We start from the raw sequence: 24,817 nt of genomic DNA on the forward strand, positions 1-24,817 counted from the left end.
TCTCTTCTTGTTCTTTGTCTTCACAGTCTCCACTACACCAGAGTAGGGGTGTGGGGCACAAAATAAGGTAAAATTCTAGTTGATGTCCTTTGTATCAAGGGTTTAACTCTGTCCCAAGTATTTTCCTAGAGTAGGCAGTGGGAAGTCATGGAGACTGCAAGGTTTCAAGGACCTTGTTAGTTGCTACATTACTGTAGCTTCCTCTCTCAAAGTGACATCCAGAACGCTGTTCACTCTACCCTGCAAGGCTGAGAATCTTGGCAGATTTGCCTCTGGATCAGAACTGGCTGCCTGAATCCAGATTAGGCACAACCTGGAAATGCAACACAATGTCTTTTCTGCAGGAACATTTGACTTTGGGATGTGTCCCAGCACTGTCATTCTGAGATGTATGGCCTTGGATAAGTCCTTTCCTCTCTGTCTCAGTTATTCCACCCATAAAATAAAGAGGCTGGGTCAAATGAGCTTTAGTGTTGAAATCTTAGCAGGGGTATCTTCATCTTAAAAGCAGGAGGATGTTTGGTAGGAGACAACAGTGGAGTTGGAAATATGGACTACCTGAATGTATAGCCTCCAAGGAAGGGAAGAAATTCCTAGGCTGAGAGACTCTCAGAAAAGTGGTAGCTAGGCATTATGGAGATGAGTGACCAAAGCATAGATTTCAAGAAGTGCTATATTGCATGCTTGAAAGGAACCTGAAAATATAACTGATGGCAGTATTAATGGTCTTTATTTCTGTTTCCTAGATGTATGTGGAAGAGGAAGAGAAAAGGAGAAGTAAACTTCTGGGAATCTAGGCTATCATATAACCTGATCCCACTATTTGCTAAAGGAATAAATGTACCCTCTCGCTCCCGAATGTTTCTCTAAGTTGCTTTCCATGGTAGAATACAAGTATTCTTTCATCTGATCAGTCACTTCTACTAATTTATATGGATATTTCTCCGACTTAGGCTCAGGTCAAGATCTCATGGTTTGTGTGTTCGAGCCCCACATCGGGCTCTGTGCTGATGGCTCAAAGCTTGGATCCTGCTTCGGATTCTGCATCTCTCCCTCTTTCTCTGCCCCTCCCCTGCTCGAGCTCTGTCTCTCTCTCAAAACTAAACACACATTAAAAAAAAAAAAAAAAAAAAAAAGCAACCCCTCTGTCATTAGTGGGAAAAACTGGTGAGATTTGAATAAATTCTATAGTTTAGTTAATAGCATTGTATCAGTGAATTTTTTAGGTTTTTTTTTTTAATATATGAAATTTATTGTCAAATTGGTTTCCATACAACACCCAGTGCTCATCCCAAAAGGTGCCCTCCTCAATACAAATTTTTTAGTTTTGATAAATGTTTCAGAATTATGCAAGATGTTAACATTAGGGGGAGGTAGGTAGAGGCATATCAGAATTCTCTGTAATATTCTTTTTTTTCTTCCAAATTTTTATTTAAATTCTAGTTAGTTAACATATAGTGTAAGACTGGTTTCGGGAGAATTTACTGATTTGTCACTTACATATAACACCCAGTGCTCATCATAACAAGTATCCTCAATACCCATCACCCATGTAGCCCATCCCCCACCAATCTCCCTCCATCAACCCTCAGTTTGTTCTCTATCCTTCAGAGTCTCTTATGGTTTGCATCCCTCTCTTCCCCCCCTTCCCATATGTTCATCTGTTTTGTTTCCTAAGTTCCACATATGAGGGAAATCAGATGGTATTTGTCTTTCTGTAACTGACTTATTTCACTTAGCATAATACACTCTAGCTCCATCCAAATCGTTGCAAATGGCAAGATCTCATTCTTTTTGATGGCTGAGTAATATCCCGGTGTGTGTGTGTGTGTGTGTGTGTGTGTGTGCGTGTGTGTGTGTATACACCACATATTCTTTATCCATTCATCAGTCCATGGACACTCGGACTCTTTCCATAGTTTGGCTATTGTTGATAATGTCTCTGTGCTATCTTAATAACTCTAGTGTAAATCCAAAATTATTTAAAAATTAAAAGTGTGTTTAAAAAAAAAGTAACCGTCCCTCAACTTTGTGTCTTCCTTTATCTCTTGCATTTTATAGTTAAGGGTCTTGAAAGCACTGTCTGTAGTTGCTATTTCTACTTGAACGCTCTATATTCACACTAACTCTACTGCCCAAACACTTCTGAAGTAGCTCCAGTCAAGATCACTGATTAGGTCTCTAATATTTTCATTTTATTATCTTATTATTAATAATTTTTCCCAGTTACAAAAGTAATAAAAATCTCATTGGGGGAAAAAAGTCACAGTCAATATAGGAATGTACACATGCCTTGAACGTATGCTCTTATTTTTCCTATTTGACTTCCCTATGCCTGCCACCCAAGATACCCACTGCCAATGATTTGGTGCATATGCTCTCAAATTTTTTCACCTATTTTTATATACTCTATTTTTTTTAGATACTATATATATATTTACATGTGAAGATATCAAAAAGCATGTTAAGTGATTAAAGCGAGGTGTCGAACAGTATAGTATGGTAACTATACTAACAGTATGTGAGAGTTCATATTTCCTCACATACTAATTATTATCCAATAAAAAAAATCTGCCAACTGTTTAGATTATAATTTTTATCTCATGGTTATTTTAATTTACATTTTTATTATTATTAGTGAGGCTAAGCATTTTTTTCATGTTTATTGTTTCTTCTTTTTTTATTAAAAAAATTTTTTTTGTTTGTTTAGTAAACTCTACTCCCAGTGTGGGGCTTGAACTCACAACCTAGAGATCAAGAGTCCCGTAGCTCTACCAACTGAGCCAGCCAGGTGCCCCTATTTTTTCTTTTTTAATTACCTACTCACATCCTTTTGCCTCAACTGGCAAATGCAGTGGACACTTCTGCTTTATTTTACTTGATCCCTCTATAGCATTTGACATTACTGACTACCCCTCCCCTTTTAAAAAATTCCCTCCCCATTTAAAAAAATGACTTTTGTGAGATACCCCTTTTTTTCTAGGGTTCTTCCCATTTCTCTGGCCACTCCTCAGTCTTCTTTATAGGTTTTCCTTCCTCTGTCCCTACCTTGTATGCTGGGGTCCCTCAAGGTTCTGTCTTAGGTCCTCATTGTTCACTTACATATTCCCTGTAGATGACGTCATCTACCTTCTGGTTTTACCCACCAGTTGCCTAGAGATGACTCAGACCCTATAACTCTAGCCAGATCCCTCTCCATACCTGGAATTCTACCTGGAAATCCTATAGACATCTTACACTTATCCTTGCCTAAGGCTGAAGTCTCCTTTCTCCTCTCTTTACCTCTCACCCTTTAATCTGTTTCTTTTCTTGAACTCTCCATCTTGGTGGATGTGACAATTATCTTTTCAAATGTCAAATGTGCCCATTCTCATGTGTCCATGCGGTGCATGTGTCACTTGCTCCGCCATTTCCTTGCCCCCTTTGCTTGACTAATTCCTATTTATCCTTTGGGCTTAGTCAGGCACCACTTCTGGGAAGCCTTCCTTGACATGGTATAGTCCAGGTTAAAAGTTTCTCCTAAACTCTCCCCCAGCACCATGAGTATTTCTCTAACATGGTACTTACTGCACTGGGATTATAAACTCTATTTTCCACATTCTAAATAGTCCCTTGAAGGCAAGGACCACAACTTATTCCTCTTTGTGTTTCAGCACCTGGCACCTAAGAGAGGCTCCACAAGTGTTTGTCTACACTCGTGGTACCAACTTTTATCATCCCCCTGTCTTGAACCTACTTCAGTCAGGCCTCCCAAATAGCACAAGGTGACCAATGACCTTCATGTTGCTCCAATAGTCAGTTCTCAGCTTTTTCTGGGTGTTTGACTCTGATGATAACTCTCCTTTTAGAAGCACTTTCTTGGGGGCACCTGGGTGGCTCAGTTGGTAAAGCATCCGACTCTTGATTCTGGCTCAGGTCATGATCTCGCGGTTGTGAGTTTGAGCCCCACATTGGGATTGCGGAGTGAAGAGCCTGCTTGGGATTCTCTCTCTCCCTCTCTCTCTCTGCCCCTCCCGTGCTCTCTTTCTCAGAAACAAAACAAAACTTTTAGAAGCACTTTCTTCACTTGGCTTCTGGCACCCATACTCTTGTTTCTGCTGTCGTTTTACCAGCTGCTCCTACTCAGTCTCCTTTGCTGGTTCCTCCTTATCTCCCAACTTGAAACATCAAAGTGCTCTTGAGCTCAGTCCTCAGACCTCCCCTCTATCTCCTTTCACTCCCTAAGTGATCACATGCATCTCATGTCTTTAAATACCATGGATACTTTGATACACACACATCCTATCTCCAGCTCACATCTCTTCCAGTTTCAAGTTCTTATATAACATCTCTACATAGGGGGCACCTGGGTGTCTCAGTCAGTTAAGGGTCCGACTCTTGATTTCGGCTCAGGTCACGATCCCAGGGTTGTGGGATCGAGCCCCACATTGGGCGCTGCGCTGAACATGGAGCCTGCTTGGGATTCCGCGCCCCCCCCCCCCTTCCTGTTCTCTCTGCCCCTTCCCTGCTTGTGCTCTCTCTCTCTCTTTCAAAAATAAATAAATAAACATTAAAAAAAAAAAATCTCTACTTGGATGTCTTAAAGCATTTCACATTTAACATGCCCCAAACCAAGCTTCTACCATTTTCCCTTCTCTAAACCTGCTTTTCCTACAGACTTCTTCATCTCAATTAATGTTATTTTTCCAGGTGTTTGAGCCAAAATGAGTTTTGCCATTCGCCATTTTTCTCTTTCTCTACTTTCAGTATAAATCCTGACCATTTCTCATCACCTATATAACCACTCCAGTCCAGCCCATTATCATCTCTTCCCTAAATCACGGCAATTGTTTTATAATTTGTCTCCATGCATCTGCCATTGTTCCTAGAATTTCTTCCTCCTATTTTTTAAAATTTAAGTCAGATAACATCACTCCTTTGCACGCAAACCCTCTGAAGGCCCCCATGTGATCAGAGTTAAAGCCCTGGTCCTCATAGTGGCTATGACTTTGCTTTTCCCATTCCTCAAACACATCAACAAAGTTCCTGCCTCAGGGCATTTGCATGTGCTCTTCCTTCTGCCCTAATCATTCTTCTCCCTGGTTCGTATCCTCAGATCTCTACTCCAGTGTTCCCTCATCAGAGGTGTTCCTGGACCACCCTACATTCTATCCCTCCTACCCACTTTGTGTTGTTTCTTAGCATTAACCACCACCTGACACAATTTCTTTATTGTCTGTCTCTCCCACTATCGTAAACTCCATGATGGAAAAATCGTAGTCTGTATTAGTGCCTAAAACAGTGCTTGGCACCTAGTAGGTGACCCGTGAATACTTGCTAAATGAATGACTGAAAGAAGGAAGGAAGAAAAGAGGAAGGGGAAAAATAACAGGCCGGAGAGAGAGGAGGAAAGAAACCAGCAGTTGAGTGAAATGATGGTAGCTTTTGCTTACAGTGGACCACAAGGGACCCATTTTTTAATTACAGGAAAATTACGCCAAAGACCTGGTCAACATTACCCCCTTCGAGAGAACAAATTGACAGGGGCACGTTCTGCACTAACTTAAATAGGTTAGGTACTAAAAACCGTTAGGAGGATGTTTCTGTAATGCCAGCCAAATTAAAGAATTCTTACCCAAATAAGTGAGATTTTTTTTCCTCACAAGATTAAATCAAGTAAGATTTCAAAAGAAATACATTCTCCAGCCCAGCTGGAAGCTAGCCAGCAGGGAGAGTAGAGAATGAGAGCAAAAGAGCTTGTTCTAAGGTTTTAGCCTTTGATGGATCCTGCAGCTAAGAAACTTGCTAACTAGACTGGGTCAAGACGTGTGCTTTAAACAAAGAACCCCAGGATGACGACAGCGGCACAGCTGCTACCATTTAAATGCAGAAATACAGAAATTCTGGTTGTTTGATTTGGAACAAGGGATGGAACCTAGGAAACCCTGTATTCTAATTTGAGCAGAATTAGTAAGCCATTTTACTAACCTCGGGCAAAGCACTTGGCCTTCTATCTTTCACTCAACTCAGGGAAGAGAAAGGGGTTCAAAAGGAGAACCTCAGTGGAAAAATAAGATTCCCTGCACCTGAACCACGTCCTCATGAGTAAATGGCTCACAAATCAGAGCAGCTGGCATCATTGCCTGGCTCAGCTGACATGGAGCCCGAGCCCCACAGAGGCTGCAGGTGGCTGGACCACACAGGCTTTATCAAGAAGTTCCACATGCCCTGGGGCTCCTCAATACTTACACTTCTTCTCTTTTCCATGTTTGCTTCTTCAGCGGCTTTCTGGTACCTTCAGAGAAGGGGAGGGGGGGAGAAAGAGAATGTTCTCAAATTAAATTTATGTTTTTACTTTTTTTTTAATGTTTATTTATTTTTGAGAGAGCACAAGCAGGGCAGGGGCAGAGAGAGAGAGGGGGACAGAGGATCTGAAGCGGGCTCTGCACTGACAGCAGCGAGCCCAGTGTAGGGCTCGAACTCATGAATCGCGAGATCATGACCTGAGCCGAAGTCGGAGGCGCAACCGATTGTGCCACCCAGGTGCCCTGTTTTTACTTTTTTATCCTTTAAGAAAACCACTTCTGCCTACATATTTCTGCCAGCAAGTGTCTTTAATCAACTCCAGCAGAAGAAGCAGAGAATCAGAGCAGCCCTCACTTCCTGCACTGTTACAGTCATCCGGTCTGGTCTAACAGGTCCAAGGCGAGCAGGTCAAATGCTGGGAAATAACTAAATAGAGGAGAAAGTCTGGGGTTTAAATCCCCCTTTGATGTCTCATTAACTGTGATCACTTAACCTCTGTAAACCTCAGTTTCCTTATCTAGAAAATTGCTTTACAGATCTCCTGTCAAGGTTGCTGTGAGGGTTAAATGAGATCACGTGCATAAAAAACACTTTGCAATTAGCCAAAGGATGTAACATGGCATTGAACAAGGATGCACATTTCCCTCGGGCACTAATGCCTCTGAAATCTTACAGTTCTTGCCAAATGATGGAGAGCTAGTCACACTGCCTGTGCATGTGTGAGTGTAATCTAAATTCTTGGTATTGTCACTTTAGCTCAATGTAGTTGATGGTATTACACATATTTTAAATGCCACTGAAAATGTCTTTAAAGAAATTACATGTGATTTGGCACTTGAAGAAAAACTGTTTTTACTGTTTTAGGTATGAATAAGGGTGATATGTGAGGAGAAAAGTTTATGTGCTAAGCAAGCACTGGTCCTTTTAATTGGCAGTGTTTTTGTTTTTTTCTGAGTGATGCATAAAATAGTGGCAAGGCTACAGTGGATGGCATTTTAGATTTGATAAACAAGCATGTATAATTTAATTATTTTAATTTTATGATTACTTTCATCATTTTTCTTTTTTTTTAATTTTTAAATGTTTTTATTTATTTTTGAGACAGAAAGAGACAGAGCATGAGCAGGGGAGGGGCAGAGAGAGGGGGAAACACAGAATCTGAAGCAGGCTCCAGGCTCTGAGCCATCAGCACAGAGCCCGACGCGGGGCTTGAACTCACGGAGTGTGAGATCGTGACCTGAGCTGAAGTCAGATGCTTAACTGACTGAGCCACCCAGGTGCCCCTTTCATCATTTTTTCTTACTTGGATCAGAAGATCCCTGAGAAACAACAGAAGTCCCAGGGCTTCTCAGAGGGGATTAGGTTTTCTCCATTTGAAGGCGAAGATGGGCTGGGATGTCTAGGCTGCAGCAAATCCCCAGGCCACCCAGGACAACCTTAACCTGGCTTCCCCAGGGCCTCTGAGTCAAGCACAGAAGGCAGCACCATCACCCAGAATATCCCCACCCCATGCCTCTCCTTGGGCTTACATGCCTAGAACTCAGCACCAACCCAACCCTAGAAAAGGGCCACTTGTTCTCTGTCTTAAGGTAGAACTTCTGAATTCACAAGTCACTTGGAGAAGGAAAAGGAGGTGAGAGAAAAAGAAAAAAGCAGAATGGGGAAGGGCCCATCCCTCTACCAAAACCAACTTACTTTTTTTTTTTTTTTTTTTTTTGGTTTCAGGGAGTATAATTTAGTGATTCAGCACTTACATACAACACCTGGTGCCCATCGCCCTCAATACCCATCATCATCTAGCCCAACTCCCACCCACGTCCCTCCAGCAACCCCCTGTTTGCTCTCTATCATTGAGAGTCTCTTATAGTTTGCTTCCCGTTCTTCTCTTCCCCCCCTTCCCTTATGTTCATCTGTTTTGTTTCTTTTTTTTTTTTTTAATGTTTATTTATTTATTTTGAGACAGAGAAAGAGTGAGGAGGGGAGAGGCAGAGAGAATCCAAAGCAGGCTCCAGGCTGTCAGCGCAGAGCCTGATGTGGGGTTTAATCCCATGAACTGGGAGATCGTGACCTAAGCTAAAATCAAGAGCCAGACACTTAACCGACTGAGTCACGCAGATGCCCCAACACTAAAACATTTTTAACCTATGAAGTAGGGAAAGATTTTTTTTTTAAGCTGATATACTGGGGGTAAATTAATAAAACCTCTATGGTGGCATTTTGTCAATTTTACAAAAGCACAAATGTTGTGATCCATCAATTCTGTTTCAGAATTTGTCCTATAGATATACTCACACAAGCAAAAATGACTTTCATATTAGATTATTTGTCAGCACATCAACTGTAATAACAAAAGACTGAAAACAACCTGAATTTCCATTAGCAGAGGAATGGTAAATAAATTACAATGTATTCCTGTAATGGAATACTATGGAGCTATAAAAAGGGATGATGGTGATGGTTGCCTGATAATGTGAATGTTCTCAATGCCACTGAATTGTATACTTAAAAATAGTTAAAATGATAAATTATATGTTATGTATAACATATCACAATTCAACAAACACAACAAAACAGTATGATACTAGCATAAAGACATATAGATCAATTGAATGGAATAGAGCCCAGTCAAAAACAATTACAGTTACTTCAATTGCATGAACAGAATGATTACTAATGGATGGAAGTCACCCTATTACAGAAATATTTGCCACAGATTTCCCATCTGCATTTTCTCAGAAGGGCTAAATATACTTGAACTGTGAAATCTTTGCATATATCTGTGCCACCCCGTCCATTTCTCTCTTTACTTCACCAAGGTATTAAGCATGACTGTCACAACTGTTATGTTTTCCATTAAGCCAGCAGTATATTACTTCATATATGTCATATAATTGTAAGGTGACTTTTACCATCTAAATGTAATGTTCACATGTTGCTTCCTACATTAAAATTTTTGGTAGGGGGGAGAAGAAAAGGAATATAGCCCAGAAATAAACCCTCACATATGAAGTCAAGAGCTTTTCAACAAGGGTACCAACACCATCTATTAGGGAAAGGACAGTCTTTTCAACAAATGATGCTGGGAAACTGGATCTCCACATGCAAAAAAAAAAAAAAAAAAAAAAAGAAGTTGGACCCTTGCCTTATACCATATATAAAAATTAAGTCAAAATGGATTAAAGACCTACGGGTAGGAGCTAAAACTATAAAACTCTTAGAAGAAATGAGGGGCCAAGATTCATGATGTTGAATTTGATAATGATTTCTTGTAATAAAAGCACAGGCAACAAAAGAAAAAGTAGATAAACTGAACTTCAACAAAATCTGTGCATCAAAGGAAACTATTAACAGAGTGAAATAAAGAAATAATAAAAGAAAGTATTTGTAAGTCATATCAGATAAGGGATTAACATCCAAAATATACAAATTTTTAAAGATAACAAACATGGGATAATATTGTGCATTCTATTCTGCAGCTCCCTTTCTCCATCTTAGAACAGCTGAATTTTTACTCAAGCACTAGAGAAAAGTAGTAAGAGGAAATAACCAAAAGAGATATAGTTCCTGCTCTCAGCTTAACAGTTTAGACATTAAACATATAAGCACATGAATATATATATATAATGCATATATATATATACAATGTGTGTATATATATAATATGTATACATAAAATATATACATTAGACACATACACATATATAATACACACACACATATTGCAATAAATCCTTTAAAGAAAAAGAACACAGAATTATGAAATAGCCTAACAAAGGAAGCAAGTTGAGAAGGCAGTGGTGGAGGTATGTGTATGCTGTGTGTCTGAAGGAAAGCCTTCCTGAGAACAAGACCTTTAGACTGAGATCTGAAGTTTGACCAAAAGAGTTGGCCAGGCGAAACAAGGTGAGGAAAGCATTCCAGGCACAGAAAAATGGCCCACACAAAGGCCCCAAGGTGCCTCAGGTGTGTAAGTACATAAAGCTCCAGGGTTCCTGGGGCACATCGGGAGAGGGAGAGCAAGAGACGGATCAGGAAGGCAGAGGTTCTGTGCGCCATGCTGAGCGTTTTGAATGTAATCCTAGGTGCAAGGAATGGTCACTGATCCAATTCATGTTTTTAAAAGAGTGCTCCAGGGGCACCTGTGTGGCTCAGTCTGTGAAGTGTCCAACTCTTGGTTTCAGCTCAGGTCATGATCTCACAGTTTGTGGGTTTGAGCCCTGCAATGGGCTGTGCCCTGACAGTGGAGCCTGCTCGGGATTCTCTCTCTCTACCCCTCCCCCTGTTTCTCTCTCTCTCTCTCTCTCTCTCTGAAAATAAATAACTTTTTAAAAAATTTTTAATGTTTATTCAGTTTTGAGAGACAGAGAGCAAGCAGAGGTGGGGCAGAGAGAGAGAGGGAGACAGAATCCGAAGCAGGCTCCAGGCTCTGAGCTGTCAGCACAGAGCCTGCCACGGGGCTCAAACTGACGAACTGTGAGATCATGACCTGAGCCGAAGTCAGATGCTTAACCGACTGAGCCACTCAGGCGCCCCTTAAATAATCTTAAAACAAATAATAAAGGGGTTCTCTAGAGGCTGTGTGGAGAATGGACTAGGGGGGCCGACAAAGGAGGTGGCATTAATGAGAGGTGATGCTGGCTTGGCCCAGGGTGGTGACACTGGAGTGAAAGAAAAGTGAGTAGGCTTGAGATGTATTTCAGAGGTAGAATCAACAGGACTGGTAGTGAGGGAAGGGGGAAGAAGCAGTCAAGAACAAGTCCCAGGGTTTTGGCAGCTGAGTTCATGGAATTACTGTTAACTGGGATGGGGAATTCTGAAGGAGGAGCAAATCTGGGGATGGGGAAGATAAAGAGTTCAGCGTTAGCCACATTAACTAACTAGCAATATAAATTTAGGACTTGTCTGTCCACGGGTGGTATTAAAGCCACGGGAACACACCATATCACCTACAAGAGTGTGCACTGCGAGAAGAGGTCCTGGAGACTAACATTTTAGCAGTCAAAAGGGGATGAAGAGGTCATAAGACACAATGACAAGGAATAGACAGAGAGGTAGCAGACAACCAGGAAACTGGCAGAGAAGCCAAGAGAAGGAAAAATGTGGGAGGCACAAAGTGCTGAGAGGTCATGTGATACCAAGGCTACCAACACCTGGGTTTAGCAACACAGCAGCCTCTTGTAACCCTGGCAATCCTCTTCCATTATAAATATAATTACTTTACCCACACTCCTTTTATGTGCATTTGGATTATTTCCAGCTTTCCACCATTACAAATAGTACTTTGGTGAATGTCCTTGTGCGTATATTTTCCCCCTTACTTGTACTAATACGTCTGTCTGAGAGTCCCTAGAAATGGAAATGCAAGAGAAAAGTGGATTATAGATAGAAAGGAACTTACAATTGGCCTTGGCCCTTGTTTCCACACCCCCTGGGTAATCATCTACAGTATATTACAGTGATAACACAATATATGGGAGCCAGAGCCAATCAGCAGACAGGTTTATTCTTAGTCAATTGTTCTCCAAGGCAAAGTATTTGCACAGTGGTTAGTTGAGTAAATAGGCTCAAAGGTTCCCTTCCCTTTTCTGTCTTAACAGAAATATAGACTTAAAGAAAGAAGACCAGAATAATTTTCATCTTCAGTCCTCTCCTTTTAGCACAGAGGCATCTGAAAGACACAGGTATATCTGCCGCTGGCTGTCTTGAATTTTGTTTTGAAACTCCACTCAAATATCCCTGTCCTTTATTTAGAATGAAGTACTTGCTAAATATTAGATATGCAGGGAGAAAGGTCGCATGCCACTGCTTTCTTCCAAGTCAGGGCCGTGGTACTTTTTACATTTTGCACTCTCGGTATGCTAAGAGATGCTGGGGTGCCACACTTCTTTTTTTTTTTTTTTTTTAATTTTTTTTTTTTTAACGTTTATTTTTGAGACAGAGAGAGACAGAGCATGAAGGGGGGAGGGGCAGAGAGAGAAGGAGACACAGCATCGGAAGCAGGCTCCAGGCTCTGAGCCATCAGACCAGAGCCCGACGCGGGGCTCGAACTCACGGACCGCGAGATCGTGACCTGAGCTGAAGTCGGACACTTAACCGACTGCGCCACCCAGGCGCCCCAAGGGGGGTGCCACACTTCTAAATTGAGCGTTGGGGCAGGATTCAGGCCTCAGACTTTCCTCAAAGGCACTTAGAGCAACTGGCGTAATTCTGACACAAAATGTGAAGGTCACTGATTTTGCAGGGGCAGGGGAGGGGGAAGGCATTTTGAAGATTCAAATTGGAGGGGAAAAAATATTTGCAGTGACATTTCTATAATTAAAATCTCATCCCTCTCCCCCTCCCAGACTGTCTTGTCGTCCACCATCCTCTTCTTCGCACACAGAATTTAATCTTGCAACTGCTCATTAATGCTCAGCGGTGGGGCAGGCAGCTGATGGAGGATGCTAGAATTATCTTGGGAGTAATAGCAGTGCCTCAAACTTTTCTAAGGCCAGAACAGAGTTCCTGAGCCATGACTCTTGCTCGCATGCCCTCAAAGAGAGCAAAGAGAAAATGGAAACTCCCAAGTTTCAGGCAATGTATTTTCCTCTGGAACTATTTCACCACTAAAATGTTACAGAGGAGCAAAAAAGGAAAAGAAAAAAAAAAAAAAAAGAGGAAGGTAGCCAGGAAGATCTGAGGGTCAATTTTTTCTTAATGAAGGAAAAACTAAATATAAACCAGGTTCCTTCTTGAGACTATGGAGAGGGTAAAGTCATAAGAAGGTGGAGGTGTTACAGAGGGGAGGGATGAGTGTGGGGGTGGGGTTCAGGGATCTGTGTGCTGGCTTTGGCTTTGCCACTATCTGGGGTGGGAGCCTCAGTCATAATCACTGGCCATCAAGTTCCTGGTCTGTCAGAGGAATGGGGCAAAGGTTAGCCATATTGGTGATTTTAAAACTCTTTTCACTGCAGAATCCTACCTTCAAGTGATATCTCTTTTTTTAATGTTTCTTTCTTTTTTTTTCTTTTTTCTTTTTTTGAGAGAGAGACAGAGTGCGAGTGGGGGTGGGGGGCAGAGAGAGAGGGAGACGCAGAATCTGAAGCAGGTTCCAGGCTCAGAGCCTGATGCAGGTCTCGAACCCACGAACCACGAGATCATGACCTGAGCCAAAGTTGGACGCTTAACTGAGCCACCCAGGTGCCCTCAAATGATATCTTATTTAGAACCTAACAAATAAAAGAGATCAAAGCAGTACGGCTGGTGTGGAAGGTCTCGCGCTCAGTCCTTTTGTTCTTCCCATCTTCCCAGACCTGGCCCCTGAGGTTCCTCTGAAGAATTCAATTAAGATAGGTTGAAAACCAATGAGCCAGATTCTCTTTACTTCCAAAAATGTAAGAATCAAACAGGAGTCTTCTGGAAAGAAACCAAATTCCACCAAAAAAGTCAAATTTTAATCAAGCAAAGGATATGTTACACTGAAGTTAGTGGTGAGTAAACCAAAGCTAGCTATTCATTTTTTTTCTTAAATTTTTTTTAACGTTTATTCATTTTTGAGACAGAGAGAGACAGAGCATGAACGGGGGAAGGTCAGAGAGAGAGGGAGACACAGAATCTGAAACAGCCTCCAGGCTCTGAGCTGTCAGCACAGAGCCTGACATGGGGCTCGAACTCATGGACCGCGAGACCATGACCTGAGCTGAAGTCGGACGCCCAACCGACTGAGCCACCCAGGCGCCCCCAAAGCTACCTATTCAAACCAACTCATCAATAGGACCTTCCTTACCTCAAGTTTAATGATGTATATAGTATAGAGGTTCAGTAAAAGAATTAAGTCGAGCTATAAAGTACTCATGAGGGGCGCCTGGGTGGCGCAGTCGGTTAAGCGTCCGACTTCAGCCAGGTCACGATCTCGCGGTCCGTGAGTTCGAGCCCCGCGTCAGGCTCCGGGCTGATGGCTCGGAGCCTGGAGCCTGTTTCCGATTCTGTGTCTCCCTCTCTCTCTGCCCCTCCCCCGTTCATGCTCTGTCTCTCTCTGTCCCCAAAAAATAAATAAAAAACGTTGAAAAAAAAAAAAAATAAATAAAGTACTCATGAAACCTAAGATCTATGCTAGAAAAATCACTCTTAAATTTTTTTAATGTTTTCTTTCTTTCTTTAAAAAAATTTATTCTTGAGAGAGAGCATGAGGGAGGGAGGGAGGGGCAGAGTGAGAGAGGAACACAGAATCCAAAGCAGGCTCCAGGCTCTGAGCTGTCAGTACAGGGCCCGACATGGGGCTCGAACTCACAAGCCGTGAGATCATGTCCTGAGCCGAAGTTGGACGCTCAACCAATTGAGCCACCTAGGTGCCCCAAAAAAGTTACTCTTATATACAAATAAATGTAAAACATGTTAGCAGTTAGAAAGTAAAGTCCAGCTAATTCTACAAACGTGAGCCAGATTAAGCTTCCAAATGCCACTTTTATATTAATCTCTGATCAGAAACCTCCTCAGGTTTCTTACAGTCTCTTAACTAGGCTTGTACAGGATTTGTTCATTCCAAACCCCATAATAGGGAGTGTTTCAAAATAAGAGAAAATCAGGTCACCAGGTGTTGGAAGTAGAGATGAGTATATGCTTTGCGGAACACAGCCCTGCAATCTGCTTTGGAAACCTATAGTGAGTGAACCCTAAAAGCCTTGAGCAAGATCAGCAACGTTGATTCAGGGTCTCCATTGAGCACGAAACTTGGAGAAGAGATTCAGGCTGATTCTCTGGTTTATCTGTCCCAAGTGCACATCACACCCTGTACTACTGTGCCTTAGACCTCCTGTGGCTCTCTGCAATGTCACCACCATCCTCTCAGCCTACCAAATAAAATCTATTCATCCTTCAAAACTAGTGTGACACATGGGCATCGGGGTGGCTCAGTCGGTGAAGTGTCCAGTTCTTGAATTTGGATCAAGTCACAGTCTCATGGTTCGTGAGATCAAGCCCCACTTCGGGCTCCCACACTGAGCCTGCTTTGGGATCCTCTCTCTCCACCCCACCCCCTCCCTGGCTCACACTCACTTTTGCTCTCTCTCTCTCTCTCTCAAAATAAATAAATAAACTAAAAAAAAAAAAAAAAGAATCTAGCATGAAGCCTGGCACATCGATTCTGTTAATGAGTTCAGGATTTAGTTTTGCATAATTGCCATTTGCCCTTATAACCTTCATGGAGAAAAGACAGTCACCCTGCTATGCTAGGAGAAGGTAACCTCTAAGATGACTTTTTGCTTTCTCTCTGTAAGATTAAGAAGGCCCCTAAGATGAACTGCTTTTCCCAACCTCCTAACTCTCATCAGTTCTAAAAGACCCAGTTCCTCTATCTTGAGAACCGGCTGGGCGAGGCCATGACAGAATAAAGGGCTGGGAAAGGAACTGAAGAAGGGGTGAGAGTTTCACTGAAGTGACCAACTGAGGTAGGCAGGGAAGGAAGTGAAGCCAAGAAGGAGACTGACATCCACGGCCTGGGCGTCCTGCTTTGGCCTGAGAGCAGTGTCAGTGGGAATAAGAGAGCAGAAGAGTATTAGCACAGGAGGCTCCAATCAGAGAGGTATTCCAAATGCACATTCCAGAGATGGATTCTGCATGAGATAAGGTTGGGATTGGATGCAGGGCCATGGGAGACAATGTGTCGGTTGAAGAAGTAGGGAAGGTCAAGAAATTATGAGTTCAGAGTATGAGACAGGTCATTTATGTGGACAAGTGATTCTTCACTGGGGGGCACTATGGGCCCTGGGGGACATCTGGAAACATGTGAGGGAATCTTCCTAAGGTTTCCCTTCCACCTCATTTTTCTTTTTTGGATGTCACAATGTTGTGGGGGTACTACTAGCATTTGGAGGAAGGATGAACATCCTGCAGAAGGAAGGTCTGCCTCATCGAAAATGCCCATAGCACCGTTGCTGAGAAACACTGAGGAGAGAATGAAGCTGGAAGCTACTGTCCCCAGCAAAGGCGGGGAGCTTGCCCAGGTGGCTGGCATACCACTGCAAGAAAGGGGAATAGAGAAAGAGTACTGTACAGTTAGATGTGAGCCTCAAAGCACAGGTTCAGAACTTCAGAACAAGGAATGAAAAACAATCGATGGGAACCAGTGGTGGAGATTTAGGACAGCAGCAACCCTGACTCCCAGCCCCAGCATGTGCAGAAGCAGCAGGCGGCCACTGCTCAGAGACAGAAGGCAAGTGGAGGGAAAGCCAAGTTCAGCTGAAGAGAGGTGGGGCTAGGGAGGGTGAAAAGGGTAAGAATGTGGAGAAGTTTCTCTGCAGAAGAGGGAGTTTCCAACTCCCATTAATCACATCTCAACACTGTCTCAGTTCTTTCCCTTCCTCTCCATTCCTGCTGCCCCTCACCCTCAATAGCTTTCACTTGGGTTCTCAAGAGAGCCTCACAACTTGTTTCCATGCTATCAATCTCTCACCTTTCCAGTCTACCTTTTTACACTGTTGCCAGAAGCATCTTTCTAAAATAACGAGTCTGATCATGTCATTCTCTCTACACAAAAACCTTCAATTGTTTCCCTTGTTTATCTAACTAAATCCTGAACTCAGTATGGCATTCAAGGCCATCTATCATCCGGCTCAAACTAAACTGTACTAGTCCCTTCTCCCTTTTGTATCTCTCCATGCCAGACTGCTTGCTTTCCCATTCCCTTTATTTATGGTTAGTTTCCACAATCCTTTGTTTGAACCTATCATAAGCCTGATAGAATATCTTTCACTACCAGTGCTCCCTAAACCTCCCTGAAAGTAAAATTCACCTGGGATACTTGTTGAAAACACAAATTCCTGGGCTCCATCCCAGACACATCGAATCAGACTCTTTAGGGGAGGAGCCAGGGAAGCCATATAGGATAGTTTTAAAACATGTCCAAAAAAATCTTTGACATTCCTGGGGCGCCTGGTGGCCCAGCTGGTTAAGCGTTTGACTTTGGTTCAGGTCATGATTTCCCGGTTCATGAGTTCAAGCCCTGCATCGGACTGTCTGCTGTTAGCACAGAGCCTGCTTCAGCTCCTCTGTCTCCCTCTCTCTCTCCCCCTCCTCTCGCTCAAAAATAGACATTAAAAACAAAAATTGACATTCCTCCCATCGAAAAGTAGAGTCAAGTTCTCGTCCCTCTGAATGTGGGCCAACTTGAAGAGAATGCGGCAAAAGTGATTCTGTGTAACTTCTGAGGCCAGGTCATAAAAGGCCACACAACTCCTGATCCTGTCTCCCTTCTTCCTTTGTTCCCTCCCTCTGTCTCTGGATGCTTGCCCTTGGCACCCAGCCAACTAAGCCACGCAGCCACATGGAAACGCCATGTGTAGGTATTCTGACCAGGGCCCCAGCTGAGATCCCAGATGACTGCCAGCAGCAATGACCTGACTTGCGAGTGAGTGAGTCTTTAGAAGACTATGGACCCCATCTTTGAGCCACCTTGGCTGATGCTAATGGAAGCATCAAATTGGAGATTCACAAGCAAAATAAATGTTAGTATTTCAAGCCACTAAATTTTGGAGATTTTTTTTTTTTCTAATGAGCAATAGATAACTGGAGCACCATATTATTAATAAGTACCCCAGGTGATTCTTAAGATGAAGGAAGTTCAGGGACTTCAGCTACCATATAAACTATACTAATTTATACCATCAGTTTCCTTGAAGTCAGGGATTAAGTCTTACTACCTTCCCAGGAGCACCTGGGTGGCTCAGTCAGTTGAGCATCTGATGTCAGCTCAGGTCATAATCTCACAGTTCATGGGTTTGAGCCCCACGTCAGGCTTGCTGCTGTCAGCCTGTCAGCATGGAGCCCATTTCGGATCCTCTGTCTCCCTCTCTCTGCCCCTCCACTGCTTGCACTCTCCCCACCCACTCCCCAAAAAAATAAATGTTAAAAAAATTTTTTTTAAATGACATTTATTTATTTTTGAGAGTTAGAGAGACAGAGTGTGAGCAGGAGAGAGGCAGAGAGAGAGAGAGAGAGACACACACACACACAGAACCTGAAGCAGGCTCCAGGCTCTGAGCTGTCAGCACAGAGCCCAATGCAGGGCTTGAACTCATGGACTGTGAGATCATGACCTGAGCTGAAGTCAGATGCTTAACTGACTGAGCCACCCAGACGCTTCAAAAAAATATTAAAAATAAGTCTTACTAGCTTTCAGGATCTCTGTCCCTTTTTTCTAAAATATCTTTATTGATTTTCTTTTTCTTTCTTTTTTTTTTTTTTTTTTTGGTAAGAATAATACATGTTTGCCATAAAATTACAACAATACAAAATGCCTAATGTAGAAGATAAACGGCCTATGCAGTCTCCCCCCACCTTCATTCCACCTTGAGAGGTAAACAAAGTCAACAATTTGGAAGGGCAGTGTTTTCCACAGAGCAAGTGCTTGATGGATTTGTTCCTGAAGAAAAGGTGGCATGGTAGATTTAAAAATGTCTCATTGTTATTTAGCTATATCCTAGATACAGCTCCCAGAATGTCTCTCTTCAAACCTTGACCATGTTTTATCTCTTAAATATATTGAGCTTCCTATTAATTAACAAACTCTACTAGTAAGGTAAACCTACCAGCTGTCCTAAGCTCCTCCCCAGTATGGCGTCTCCCTTTGAGTGAAGTCAATGTGTGCATCCCTGGTATATTACATATACCATTCTTTCAACATCTGTTGAGTGCCTACTACATTCCAGTCACCATGCTATACACTAGGCATATAAAATAAGTGGGAAAGGGGCCCTCATATCAAAGAACTCATGGTCCAGAGTAGGGGGTCAGCAAACTTTTTCTTAAGGGACCAGGTAGTAAATATTTTAGACTTTGAGGCCATCTGGTCTCTGCTGCAACTCTGCAGCTATAGCACGAAAGCAGCCATAGACAATGCACAAATGGAAATGGCCATGTTCCCATAAATCTTTATTTACTAAAACAGGCAGCTAGTGGGCCGTAGGTTGCCTACACAGTTTTCACTGTTCAACAAAACTTTGCGCATTGATGAAATGTTTCTGTGATTTCCAAAATGGTAGCCACTTGCTACATGTAACTCTTGGATGCTTGAAATGTGGCTAGTGCAGCTGATGAACTGAATTTTAAGTATTATTTAATTTTAATTAATTTACACTTATTTTTTTTTAATTTTTTTTTTAACGTTTTATTTATTTTTGAGACAGGGAGAGACAGAGCATGAACAGGGGAGGGTCAGAGAGAGGGAGACACAGAATCTGAAATAGGCTCCAGGCTCTGAGCTGTCAGCACAGAGCCCGACACGGGGCTCGAACTCACGGACCACAAGATCATGACCTGAGCCAAAGTCGGCCGCTTAACCGACTGAGCCACCCAGGCGCCCCAATTAATTTACATTTAAATAGGCACATACGTAGTGGCTACTATACTGGACAATGCGGGTATAGAGTGTACTAACGCTCCCTTCAACGAAATCAATGCTTGCCTCACAACGCACCTCAACCAAAAAGCCTTCCTGATTAGCTTCTGCCCATGATGGTCACTCTTTCTCTCCTATTGTTTCTAGTCCTTAGTTCCATTCATTTTGGACTTGCTGACATTTTGCTTAATAATTATGTGTTTTATAGTTATCTTCTGTGTGTAAATTTTTCTCTCCCTAAACAAAAATTCAAGGATAGAGAATGTGTTTCCTGATTATTATCATCCTCCTCCATAGTGTCTTGTATGGTGCTTAAAATTCAGAAGGTGTTCAATAAAGCCATTTTTTTTAGACTTTTTTTTTTTTAAAGTTTACTTATTCTGAGAGAGACAGAGAACGAGCAGAGAAGGGGCAGAGAGAGAGAGAGAAAGAGAGAGAGAGAGAGAGAGAGAGAGAGAATCCCAAGCAGGCTGCACACTGCCAGCAGTGGAGCCCGACGTGGGGCTCAAAGTCATGAACCATGAGATCATGACTTGACCGAAACCAAGAGCTGGACACTTAATGGACTGAGCCACCCAAGTGCCCCTCAATAAAGCCATTTTACACCATGTACTTCCTTTACTGATTTCCCTGACAGGTGGTAATGTTTGCTCAAGACAGATGGTCCTCTTGGACAAGGATCAGCACTTACTTGGAGAATATTTCTACAATAGCCGATGACTTGTTCTTGTTGACAAGAGAAAGTTCTTTGGCCGTTACCCTCAATGATACTGAAGTCCATTGCCGTCTATTAAATGGAGTTGATTCCATTTTGTCTACAGATACGGAAATACCTATGCAATAAAGAAAGTCAGAGTATTAGACACAGAAGAGGATTCTCTAGCAGCCAAGGGCTTGCAGTGGTGTGGCAGAAGAGAGAACAGAGAGCTCTACCTAGGCCAGCAGACCACACCACTGCCTCTACCAGTTCTCTCTCAAAAACTGTAACCTTGGTCAAATGATTCAATATCTGGGTTGTAGTTTCCTGTAAAATGAGAAGGTTAGACCAGATGATCTCTAAGGTCCCTTCCAGTTCCATCATTTTAAGACTGACCTCACTGTGCAAACATCAATTGGCCTCCCTCTGAACTTAAATCTGTTCCAAAGTCACATTTGGAGTGAAATGTTCCACTCTTCTGAGTTACATCCCAAGGGAAGTACACTTGGCATCTGTGTAGATTCAGGTCCAAATTAGGTTCTACCTACGTCCAAGTTTCTTTTGGCTGCCCTTTCTCCCCAAACTGTGCATCACTGGCCACTTGGTTTGGAGAGAGAGCTGGGGACACAGCATGGTATAAGATAAAGAGTGAGGGCTTTAAGTTGAGATAATCTTCAGCTAAATCATAACTTTTGTCACCTTGAACAACCTATATAATTTAATATATATAGTTTTACTTTCTTCTGCTGAAAAATGAGAATAATACTTACCATTGTTGGTGTTTGATATGGATTTAAGGAGAGGATATATTTAAAATATTAAGTAGGTTATAATGTATTAAGAGCAATTTAAGTATACATATCGGAATTGACTATTGTTATATACTTATTATTTTTACATTTTAACAATCTTGACAACATGGAGAAATATAATGAACTTTAAATTCAGGCAACAAAACCTCTATTCTGTAATTCTTTTCTAACATTGCTTCAAGTCAAAGAATACATAAAGCTATGCCCCTGAAATCACCTAGTCCCTGCCCATTAATCTGGATTGTTTCGGTTTCGCCCCAGAAATTGCCAAAGGTGTTTTTGCCTTAGTAGTTAGCAAAGGAGTTCCAACCTTTGTCCAGAAAAGGTAAGATTAGAAATGAGTCCATAGTTTCCTTATTTGAAGAGTGAAAACTATAGATAAAGTACTACTTGCAGGTCTCTTGACAACTGCAGAGCATAACTGATCAGACAGAATGCAGAGTTCATCATGTACTGTTTCTAGCAACCTTGACAACAACAGAACCCAGTGGGCTTAACCAAGCAACCTGGGCTGCCATTTTACACTGAAAGTTCTGTTATGCAAAACAAGTGATAAGCAACCTTAAAGAGCACACTACTTTTCCACACGCGGTACTCGTTCTTCCGACTAAAGTCTTGGGTGAAAACAATGAGAGTTTTGTGGTTTTTACTTGTTTGTTTTAATCCCCATGTTGAAAGGTAACATAGAACCCCCTCCTGATAAGGAGCTCTGGTATTAGACACAGATGCATTTAAGTGGGAGTTTTGGCCCCATCCCTAAAACTTAGATTTCTCATCCATAGCAATAGTACTTCCTTCATAATATCCTTATGAGGAACAAATAAGGTAAAGAAAAGACCCTGACACAGAGTAAGTAAGTAATACATGTTGGTTTTTCAAGAATCTCTCTCTTCCTGGATAAAATAATCTTAATTCTACACATGTTCTTTGAAGTAAACGTCAGTGTATCAAATAATATGTATTTACTTGTTTATCTGCTTCCCAGTCTGAATCTGACAGACCCGTCGAACATGGTCAGCCCTTACTCTCATAAGAAAAAGATACAGAAGCAAAACAATTCTGCTAAACTCAGTTACGCAACATCACAGTAATGACCCTTTGAGTCAAGGTTAGGAAATACTGAATCACACTTTAAGACACTGTTTGGTACAATTATGCTTTCAATGTAGGTGTGGGTATAAAAGTCGTCAGTGCTTCTATAGCAATCAATTCTGGATCAAAGAAAAAAATACAGAAGATATGTTCTCAACTTTCTTTGTAAAAAGGAAAAATCATTCATTATTTGAGGGACTGAGTATGGTTAAAAAAAAGGGGGGGGGTTATTTAATTCCCAAGTCTAATTCCATGGTTTTGATTAACATTGGCCAGAAATCCAGGAAAACTCAGAATATCTATCTTGGTATAAGGCTGTGATAAGCACACTTTTTGCTCAAGGAATGAGGTGGCTCACACCATCACCACGCTTCTCTTTACAGAAGCATACTATCATTTCTTAGTAATGTGATTAGCAGCACCCTATGAAACAGATAAAGGCGAGAATGAGTACACGCTTTTTGATAGATGTTGGTATCAGGTTACCAAGTAACTAGCTACTTTCTGTAAGGTATAGGGAGAGGGCCTGCCCTGGCTGGGGCTTGCTGACACGTATACAATAATTATAGCACGAAGCAGAATATGGTTAGAGGCAATGTGTGGTCTAGGAGTAGGGAATTTGATTTTCTGGCTTGATGGGAGGGAAGGGAAGAGACATCAGATTGACTTGGGACTTACAGAGGGGCAGAACTTCATCAACTGAGGCCAGGAGGAGGAAAGTGCATCTCAGGTAGGGAGAACAGCATTATACTGTTAGGGAGCTGAAATAGCATAGAATACTTTAATAGATTTGACTGTAGGTACAAAAGTAGTGGAAGATAAGGTAGGGAAAGAATGGGCCCAGAACGGGAAAATCCTTGCAAACCATGTTAAGGAGTTTGAGCCATATTCCAATACTGGAAAGAACTAGCCTGTGAGTGAGCAGAGATAAGGTCTAGTCTTAATGTGCCACTCCCAAAAGAATGATTTCCCTGAGCCCAACATCTATATCTGTAAGATAAGAGTTCTATAGTGAATTGCCCACAGTCTTTATGGTGGAACCTGGGAAGTTTCTGAAAAAGCAAGTAACATAATGGGAACCATGTTTTAAAAGCTGATTCTGCAGCAGTGTATAACGTGATAATTGGGGGGCAAAGACTGGAGTCTAATTTACTTGTCAAAAAGATACTAAAACTGTCTAAATGAGAGGTAATCAAGGTTTACATTAGCATAGGTGGGAATGGAAAGGTGGGAAGAGAATTTACAGTTCTTAGAATAAAATGGATTTAGAGTTAGAGAAGGAATCAAAATTGGAATCATCAAACTTGAATGATTAGAAGATTGTTGATGCCATTAAGAGAGACAGTAAACATAGGAAGAAGTGGGAGAATTATGAGTTTGTTTTACATATGTTGAAATATACATGCCTGCAAGAAAAATCCTAGTGATTTTAGGAAGCTAAAAATTCCAGGCTGAGGTTAAAAGTCACACTCCTGGAAAGAAATGAACGTTTTGTTTATTTATTTTTCACATGTGTATTTTTATTTATTTTTGAGAGAGAGAGAGCAAGTGCATGAGCAGGGGAGGGGCAGAGGGTGAGGGAGAACAAGAATCCCAAGAACCCCAATGAGGGGTTCAATCTCATGAACCATGAGATCATGACCTGAGCTGAGATCCAGAGTTGGACACTCAACCGAGTGAACCACCCAGGTGCCCCAGAAGTGAACATTTTAAAACATCTACTTATATGAAGTACATATTTCACTTAATTCTCAGAACCGCTCTACAAGATTGGTTTTACTATCTCATATTTATGTTGAAAAACCGAAATTCAGAGATATTAAATAACTGTACAATCATCTTTTAGTCATAAGTAGCAGAGCTGGGATTCAAATCCATATTCTCTCTGATTTCCAAAGTCAATTTTCTTTCCACTACAAGTAATGAATAATGATTAAAACCATCACTTTTGGCCATGGTAGAAAATTGGGTAGCAAAAGTTTTGAATCACTTAGCTGCAAACCCATACAAATTATCTTTCAGCAAGAGTGTAGTGGCAATTATCTTCCCAGAATGGCCAGCATCAGAGATAAATCATCTGTTCTTTCAGTGAAACTTAGAATTAACTAGGGCCTTCTTGAAATACTCTCCACTGTGAACATCTTGACTTTCATGGGCTTGAATTAAAGGTGTGATATCTCTCCCTCCTTACCAACTCTGTCTCAGATGGGAACCCCATTCTCAGACTTTAGGACAACTTCCTAATCCTAGAAATCCTATTAAGAGTGAGAGGGCATGTACCAATGCCTGGAAAGACCCATCTAGAAGGAGGTATTCAGTTTGGGCTGCAATGCCTTTTTTTAAGTTTATTAATTTTGAGAGAGAGAGAGAGAGAGAGAGAGAGAGAGGGAGAGAGAATGTGCATGAAGGAGAGGCAGAGAGAGAGGGAGAGACAGAATCCCAAGCAGGCTCTACTCTGATAGTGTAGAGCCTGACGTGGGGCTCGAACTCATAAACCGTGAGATCATGACCTGAGCCAAAACCAAGAGTTGGACACCTAACTGACTGAAGCACCCCTGG

The 24,817-nt window shown here is 41.9% G+C and overlaps 1 protein-coding gene across 4 annotated transcripts in view; it reads right to left on the reverse strand.

Moving 5' to 3' along the window:
- LIMA1 (LIM domain and actin binding 1) overlaps nt 1-24,817 on the reverse strand; it is an 85,043-nt gene that overhangs the window by 38,154 nt on the left and 22,072 nt on the right. For all 4 annotated transcript variants that reach the window (XM_060657660.3, XM_060657661.3, XM_060657658.3 and 1 more), the window contains exons 2-3: nt 20,349-20,490; nt 6,229-6,274 (exon numbers count right to left, since the gene is read on the reverse strand). In XM_060657660.3, the coding sequence (XP_060513643.1) occupies nt 6,229-6,274; nt 20,349-20,467 (165 nt within the window). In that variant the 5' untranslated portion in view covers nt 20,468-20,490. The remainder of the gene's footprint in view (nt 1-6,228; nt 6,275-20,348; nt 20,491-24,817) is intronic.

Source organism: Panthera onca, chromosome B4 (genome assembly GCF_046562875.1).
Source record: "Panthera onca isolate mPanOnc1 chromosome B4, mPanOnc1 haplotype 2, whole genome shotgun sequence".
Classification (NCBI taxonomy): domain Eukaryota; kingdom Metazoa; phylum Chordata; class Mammalia; order Carnivora; family Felidae; genus Panthera; species Panthera onca.